Source organism: Pundamilia nyererei, unplaced genomic scaffold, assembly GCF_000239375.1.
Source record: "Pundamilia nyererei isolate P.nyererei 1_Seehausen unplaced genomic scaffold, PunNye1.0 scaffold00117, whole genome shotgun sequence".
NCBI classification, from domain to species: Eukaryota; Metazoa; Chordata; class Actinopteri; order Cichliformes; family Cichlidae; genus Pundamilia; species Pundamilia nyererei.
Genome location: NW_005187518.1, coordinates 404,774 through 413,522, shown reverse-complemented (window position 1 = coordinate 413,522; position 8,749 = coordinate 404,774). Strand labels below are relative to the sequence as shown.

General features: G+C 43.5%; 1 protein-coding gene across 3 annotated transcripts in view; it reads left to right on the top strand.

The window, feature by feature from the left end:
* Nucleotides 1–8,749, top strand: part of cux1b (cut-like homeobox 1b) — a 62,224-nt gene that overhangs the window by 25,922 nt on the left and 27,553 nt on the right. For all 3 annotated transcript variants that reach the window (XM_005742092.2, XM_005742091.2, XM_005742090.2), the window contains exons 4-8: nt 238–316; nt 3,102–3,239; nt 5,497–5,620; nt 7,687–7,763; nt 8,681–8,747. In XM_005742092.2, coding sequence (XP_005742149.1) covers nt 238–316; nt 3,102–3,239; nt 5,497–5,620; nt 7,687–7,763; nt 8,681–8,747 — 485 coding nt within the window. The remainder of the gene's footprint in view (nt 1–237; nt 317–3,101; nt 3,240–5,496; nt 5,621–7,686; nt 7,764–8,680; nt 8,748–8,749) is intronic.

Genomic DNA, 8,749 nt, shown 5'->3' with positions numbered 1-8,749 from the left:
CACACGTACACAGCAAACGAAACGCATCCGTCATCGGCTGAACAGCTGAACTGACTTCACGGGAAGGAAACACCAACGTGGCCGCTGTCATGACGGCCCCGATCTCATGCAACATACCAAGGCATAGTGAGGATAGACAGATATGTAGACGGCTCTCACCGTTAAATTAATGTGCCTGCTTTTGGAGTGTATGGTAACTGACGTTTAACAATTACGTTTTATTTTTCCTCCTTGCAGATCGATGCCTTGAGTAAGAGGAGTAAAGAAGCAGAGGCCGCCTTCTTGAACGTGTACAAAAAAATAATCGATGTCCCAGGTAAGACTGCTCTTAGTGATGATACAAGTGTGTTTGTGTAGACTCCTCCCTAGTCCGGAATTGCAATCAGGGAGACCTTCCCTCATCCGTGCAGACAGCAGCAACAGGGAAAAACGCAGAAAACGTGTGACACCGTCCCTCTGGTGCTGCTTCACTGTTCATCCAGGCGTGTGCGACGCCTTAATATGTCCCCAGGAGACCTCATCCCCATTGGTATAGCCGTTATAGGGTCTTAACAGAAGGTGCGTCCTGATACGGATGACAAGCGTGCCCACAATTGGCCGCGGCAAAGTGTGCACATACACGAGCGGTCGCATCCAGCAGCACTGAGGCTGAGGGAGGGCCGCGCGGCACCGAGAGCTGCAGAACACACAGCCACAGTGCTGCTGGTAGGAGACTTTCAGCTGCTCGGGAGCCCTGAAGGGGCCGTGTATGCAGGAATGAAAGAGTTGAGTTCATCTATAGCGTAAGGAGGTCATCATATTCCCACATGGATAGACCTACAGTAATATCTTTGGATTGTACTGCTCCCAATAAGTCAGCGCCAGCTCTGACGGGGCTATTCTTAACTTGCAGCGAGACAATGATGTAATGCCTGATGCATACACGCACACAGACACAGACCGGCCTGACTAATGCAGCAGTCTTGAAAGAGGAAACAGTGTGTTTTGTTCTGTCTTCTATCAGCTGAAGGCCTGGTTAGTCAGCCCAGTGTGCTCTGGTTTAGATTAAAGGTGTCTGGCGAGAGCGTTCAGCACCAGTGGCCCACCAGTCAAACTGCTTTTAACAGGCTGTATAGTTGATTTGAAGCGGGGGGGTCCAAGTGAAGGACACAGGTTTGATAAGAGGGAGAGAAAGTTGATTTTTCAAGGGCACAGAGGCAGATAGGAGTCCAAATTCAGGGCGTACAGTTATGTTAGTGAGTGTTTGTACTTGTGTGTATTTTTTTTGTGAGACTTTGGAAGCAAACGCATGTGTTTATGTGAAGAGGTGTGTGCGTGCGTGCGTGTGTCAGAGCCAAGCCCTGCATGGCGTGTCACCTTGACAGCACAAAATCAGCATGAAATTCCCCAATCGTTCTCTGCTGATCTCTCATTAGCATAGTTAAGATATCTAACTGCGTCAGACATGAGACACACACACAAACGCGCGCGCGCACACACACAGCCCTTACCCCCAGCTGTAAGCTGTCAGTTCCTCTTATCTGTACAACACACACACACACTCATAAACACGCACACACAAACACACACACATAAACTGCTCTTTTAGCTGGCATGCTGATGAGCGTCGCCTGCGTCTCTTGGCTGCCTGTCACCAGTCTGCCACCCATGAGCACCAATCAGATGTGATTGGCCTGACTGACAGGCCTCTCTTCATCACACTGACAGTTAACCCTGCTGTGTGTTCAGAGATGTTGGTAAAATGCCTCCAGAAAGTTGCCTTTCTTCCTTCTGTCTCTGTTTCTTTAATCTCGTATTTACCTTTTCTCATTGCCTGTTTTTACAGCTTCGCTTTGTCCATCTGTCTGCTCCCATGTTTTTCTTCTTTCTCGCTTTCAAGCGGCATCATAGCGAAACATTTCAACTGATCATAGCCCAGTAATCTCTCCTGTTAATTTGTCTCATCTATGTTACTGTGTGCCTCTACTTATCCGGTTCTCCCGCTGCGCCAACAGTTGACGCATTATGTTTTTTCCCCGCATACAGAAACCAAAGTTAATCTCCTAACTCAACAATGGTCGCTTGATACAAAGACTGATAGTCTATCTTTCAATAGACTTTATGGATAAAGTTTTGTTAGGAAAGAATGGGTAAACCAACAGTGACTTATAAGTACGAAGTTTGATCTGTTCTTTTCTAATCACCGAAGTGCTCTGATGTTATAAGAGCCTGATGACTTTCTTTTTAGGTCATTATCAGTAAGTGAGAATAATGTATTTAAGTGTGGCCGTGAGAAGCCAGTGATGAAGACGCATCAAGGTTAAGCTGCTTTACTCTATAGCAGGAGCATTAAACATAAGGCCCGGGGGCTTGAATCGGCCCGACGAACACTTGAATCCGGCCTTTAAACTGTATTTTCACAAGTTTTTAAGATTTTCCTGTTGATAAAGACTGCCTACCCCCAGTGCAATTCATACTACACCAAAGTAATTGAATGACAGGAAAGCACTTGCTTTTCAGCCACTAGTGAATCTACAGTAAATTAACAAAAACTTTATATTTTATAATTACAGGACAATCTGTGCAATGAACTATCATGACTCTTTCTGTAATTTTACACATTTATCATGCAGTTCCACCTAAGATCAAACTGGGCTGTGTGTGACCCACGATGTTAAATGAGTTGGACATCCCTACTCTAAAGTATTGAACCTTCTATCATGGAGAGTAGTTTGAAAACAGGTTTATTATAAATAACTAACATTAAATAGAATTTACTGCCACATTAATATTTCTAAAAGTAAAGCCAAGCTCTGATTTGAAGATGTCAGACTGTTCTCCCCTCATCGCAGTATGACTGGTAATTGCGATATGTTTTGGTTTCTGCTCTAACCACTAATCCTCCAAAGGGGGATCAGAGGTCAGGGTCGGCTCCAGAACAGTTGTCCTGGAGCTGCTAGAGATTCATTGCCTTGCCCAAGGACTCTTCACCAGGGCAAGCTCTCCCTCTCTCTCACAGGGCCATGAATGTAGTTATTCCTAGCTCACTACACCACCTTGCCGCCCTTGCTTGTCTGATCTGCTTTACAGTGTGTTAACATGGTGTGTGTTTTCTCTACCAGATCCTGTACCTGTGTTGGAGCTGGCTCAGCAGCTGCAGCTGAAGCTCCAGAGGATGCACGACATTGAGACAGAGAACACCAAACTTCGAGAGACACTGGAGGACTACAACAAAGAGTTTGCAGAGGTTAAAAACCAAGGTTAGAGACGGATGCGTGCACAGGCACACATTATGGGATTTTCCCGACTTTGACAGAAGTAGATGTAGACCATACAATTAACTAGTTAATACTTATCAAAATTTCACATTCCGGTGTTTTATGTTGACGCTCGTTGGTGAAAAAAACAGACACTAATGCCAGTGAGTCCAGATCTTCACTCCATGTCATTTCCTTTTCCCTACACTTCTGGTCTCTTTACACTTGTGCTATCCATCCCTCTTCCCAGCAACCTAAAAATAAACTTTAAAAAAATTAAATGAGAAGAGAACTTGTGTAACCTGGGTTTTAGTGAAAAGCTTTTGTAAAGCTGTTGTAGAGCGATTCTTTTTTTCTTCTTCTTCTTCTTCTTCAAAAAAAAAAAAAAGAAAAAAGAAAAAAAAAGGATGTTAACTAAATTAAAAACAATATGCCCAGCTGGACCTACAGTGGACCAGTCATCCTGTCCTGGATTGCATCTAATTGCAGTAACAGGAGGGTCTGGTTGGAGCAGAATACGGACTCACTGAGTCACCTGCTGCAGATTTGCTGTGGTAGTTGAAGTCTAGGAGAGACTTGTTGGAGTAGCCGCTAAAGTGATATCCAGGAGGGCCACTACAGCAACCCTGTAGATAGGAAGTGTTGGAGTACAGCTGGTTAGCAGCAACTGAACTTTGAAAATATAACCGAGGAGACTATCCACTGAGTTGTTTTCTTTCTCTAATGGATCAAAAAAGAAAACATTGCTAAATTGAATCGGCAGATACACTTTGGTGGCCTTGTTGTCAAGTCTGTGTGTGAAAAGTGTAGTGGAAAATTTTGTCCTGCTTGTGTATGAAAATGTAGTTTTAGTTCATTAAAAAAACGAGCAGTATGTGAAGCAAGATGAACACAACATTTTCAGTTTCTGGACATATTTTCGGTTTAGCTTATAGCTCTCTCGAAAGTGGAAATGTCTTAAAGTTCAGGGGACTAAAGGTGAGAAAGTCTCTACTCTTGCTTCAGAATTCTTTTCTGCGTGTGTGCGTGGACTGCCTTGTTTGTGCAGCTTTACTTGAAATCTGTCGTCATCATTGCGGGTTTATACCTCTTTGACATTGAGATATGTGGAAAAAAAATTCCTAAACACTAAAATGTCCACAGGTTTACATTTAAAAAGTTTCCCGTGAGGATGAAAAAGATGTGACAGAGTTGGAGGAATGTAAAAAAAAAATAAAATGCAATGATCTACATCCACTTAAAGATGGAGAAACTGACAACAGCGGGGAGAGATGAGTGAGAAGCGGTAATAAAAAGTGGTGTAATTTCAGTCGAAAAGGAGGAGTGAGCGAGCGAACGGGGGAATGTTTTGGAATCCCCCTTTCCTCAGTGAGAGTTAATTGGAACAGCTCGATAGCGGCAGGGTTCCATTCTGCCATTGATTTTCCTGTTCCCTCATCCTTTATCCCTCCTTCCCGCCTCAATAGATGGGGGATATTTAAACCCCAAAACACACTGTGGAACTCCCACTCCTGTTAAACACACACGCGGATCCGCCCGCACACTCTCTCTCACACGCACACACACACCACACACATTCACACACATACACACACACAGAGTGCAGGGGCCATTGATCCCCGCAACCTAAATGTTTAAAGTTCAGTTAAGCAGTTAAGGGGTAAGAGGGCTCTGAGGGGACTCTCCTCTATTGATTATGTGTCAGAGCAGTGAGACTGGAGTTTAAATCACACGCACACACACACAAAGTGCTAAGAGCCCTCAGTCAAAGGTAGTGAGCAGCAATGCGTTATATCATTGTCTCACTCACTTATATCTTTCTCTGAGAAACACACACACATACACATAGGGAGGACTATTTATTACTCCAGTTATGTGTTAGATTTATTTCAGGCTGCAACATACAGCGCTCAGCCGGCAGCAGGTTATGGGGTTTCGGTACTAATGCAGTACTAATGAATGCAGCATATCTGCTCTTAGTGATAGTTGAATATTCTACGGCAGCTGCGGATTCAAAGATTAGACCAGAGCCATGGGGGCCAAGGTCTTCATCTGTGCTCACAGAGGAAGAATGCAGGATGTGAAATGCTGCTTCTTAGGCAAAGGTCAAACACCTCGCTAAAAACATCGTCACTGCTATTTTATATCAGATATATAGAAAAGTGCCATAGTTTGCTGTCTGTGTTTTCTATCTAGATCACTCACGTTTCTGACTTCTTTTCTCTCGGTGCTCGCCTCTTTGCTCTAATCTCTTCCACAGAGGTGACCATTAAGGCCTTGAAGGAGAAGATTCGCGAGTACGAGCAGTCTCTGAAGAATCAAGCCGAGAACCTGGCCCAAGAGAAGCAGCTCCAGCTACACAACGACTATGCAGAGAAGGAGAGGTAAAAGTTGCGCATGTTTATGTGCGTATGTGCGCTGCTGCAGCTGTGTTTAAAGTAATAACCTCTGCATTATTTTGCAGTTTGAATGCTTTGGGTCATTGTGCCCTCAGGCAGAACTGCTGATTCTTATCTTTGAATGATAGGTTTAAGATTTCAGACTTTATTTAGCAGGGCTCTCTGTTCACAACTTACTAATTCCTACTTAAGCAAATCTCCAAGGGCTCTTTTCTTTTCTTTTTCAGTAGTTATCAGTCTAATCGACAAATTGTTGCTTATTGCTTTCCTCCTGCGCACAAATGTAGGAATGGAGATAACTTGCATAAAAGACAATGCCAGCATTTTTGTCATGTGGGCGCTTGCCATTCTCGCTTTGATGGGAATCGACACCATCCACTCCCATTTTCTGTTTACCAAGATACTTTTCAGCCGTTATGTTGGATATTTTGCTGCCACGGGCCTCTGCTGTGCAAAAATATGCTTTGCTGATAAAGACTACTTTATTTCAATACAATGGGTTTTTTTTTGTTAAAGTGTGTAATTTTCAGGTGTACAGGAAGACGGGGGCAGTAATAAGCTCAAAAAATGCTTCCGGATGCTTTAGGGACATTTAAAAAAACTGCTTAGTGAGGCTAAAATGCTTTAATACTGCCATTTTCCAGAAAAGGGCCAATTTGGCCTAAAGTATAATGGACTTGAGGCAGGAATATTGTTTCACGTAACAACTAACTCAGGCTCCTTTGCTTCTACATTGGATCCCAAAAAACAGTAACTAGTTTAAGCTATCTTGTGATCCCATATTAACTTGGATAATGTGTGCTCTTATTTTGAAGTAATCAAATCAAATAAAAAAGAGATGTGCAGACATCTGAGTGATGAGGCTTCATGTGATTAGCCGCTGCAGCCTCGGGGCTTAAAGACGCAGCATATTTTCACTGAGGGAGAACAAGAGCTAAAAAAGCTCTGATGGATGCGTCAGACCTGAACGTTTTTATCAGCAATGAAATGAAAGTTTGAGACCGACAGAATTAACAGATTAAATTCAGCGTGTCACAAGTGCTCAGCTGCACAGTATGGAGTTCCTCTTCAAGCATGTTAATATGCAGTTTTACTACTAAATCGCACTCTCACCATGCAGATTTAGTAATGATATACTGACTCCAAACAGTCTCCACTGTAATTCTAAGCGAATGAGACCCGATGCACTGAACGCTATGGACTTTCTCCAAGCTACAGGCTGCTTGCAGTCTTTAAAAGACTGCAAACACCATCCCTCTGATGAAAGTCCTCATTTCAAGTTGATGTATACAGTTTACTAATATGAAACGGACTTTACAAAGCACGTTTTCCTCCTGTCAGTCATCTCGTTTGTTTGACGAAGCTGTATTAAAGCTCACTGTCCCTTTCAGACGTACAGTAGAAGATCAATTGTCCAACTGTATTTCCTGTACGTCAGTGTTTTATAGGCCCCTTCCTGTCTGCAGTGAGCTGACTTCCTGTGTCTGAGAGAGAAGGGGGGGGGGAGTAAATGGATGGCACCTCCGATGCATTTCATCCTGCAAGGAATGAGCGAAGGGTAGAGAGAGTGAGGGAGATGAAAGGATGAAGTAGAGGGCAGAAAAATAGAGATGACAGGAGAGACAGATTGGCGGGGAAGGGGGGCATCAAAGAGTGCCATAAAGACCATCTTTGTGCTAGATTATTGATGTTTTTACACGCAGTGGCAATTTCTCAGCAGAGCCCAACTTTTTATATGCTAAGAATGAATCTATTTTATCCTTGTGGTTTCTGTCGCCCCCTCCCCCCTCTCCCTTAGTCAAGCCTCGCGCACTCTCTCTCTCTCTCTCTCTCCCCCCTGGGTGCAGTGTGCCCCAGTGGCCAGACATTCCTGCCTAATAGGGCTGCTTAATGAGGAGTGGGTTGTGTTGGGAGGATTTTAGGGTGGAAAACACTTCAGAAATGGTGGGAAAATAGAGAATAGTCGCAGTTGCCACAAAGTGTGAGCTCAGAATTTACTGACTCAGTATCTCTTGACTGACTGTGACTTTCTGCTACCTGGTCTCTTGTAGGAAACTCCAGGAGAGCCAGGACTCCATGTCCTCAAGGTTGGAGGAGGCCGAACAGAAAGCCCGGTCCCTACAGACAGGTACCAGCCTACGCAGCCTGTACACACCTGGGGATTGTTTACCCACCTTTAGATAAAGTGCTCTTATCACTGAAAGTGTAGTTGGGCTGGCTATTAAGCCTTTGAAAACTTCTTAAAGGGGACTTATTATATTAATCTCCAGTTCCATATTTTTATCCCTGTACTTTTGTAGAGTAGCTTTGTATGATTTAAAAGTTCAGCGTCATCTTTGTTTACCTTAAACCCGTGAAGCCCTGTATTCTGCTGTCCTGAAACAAGCTGTTTTAGCTCCCTTCCACCTCCCTTTAATCCAGCTTTCTTCAGACTGACAAATAGAAGGGTTGAAACATCAGGTGGGTGGAGCGTCTGTGCTCCCAGGCAAAGCTGCGTTCCTGAGATGACCATATAAGGATATCCCCTCTCAGTGATATCATGCAGATCCCAAAGTAGAAAAAAAGAATATATTTAACCGGAGCTTTGGGCTCATAGGGGTTACATCCACATACACCGACCATATTACTTAAAACTTGTCATTTGTAATGTGATCATCCACCTTTGTGTGACAGAAAAAAGGAAATCATAATAGATTCCCTCTATTCCTCTCTATTTCTCAATAAATGTTCACCCATTGTGAAAATGAGTTTAAAAAAAAAAACAGCTGCTGGTGATTATTATGTTTAACACTCATAGTTAATCTGACACATCTGGACTAGGTGTCTGCGAGGCCTGGAGATCTAAGAAAATCTCAGCTGTCATCACTGAGAAACAGAAATGCCAAAGTTTCTCGTGTGAAATAAGACTTTAGTAGTAAGAAGCTGTCAAAGATAATGTTTACACCTTTAATGCTCTTTTAAAAAGTATCGCTCATGTCTGGATCTGCTTCTTCAGCTCACTTTGCACCAGGAAAACCCTTAACTGTCTCTCACCGTCTTTTGCAGCACTTGAAACAACTCAGGCCGAGCTCTTTGATTTGAAGACAAAGTATGACGAGGAATCCACAGCAAAGT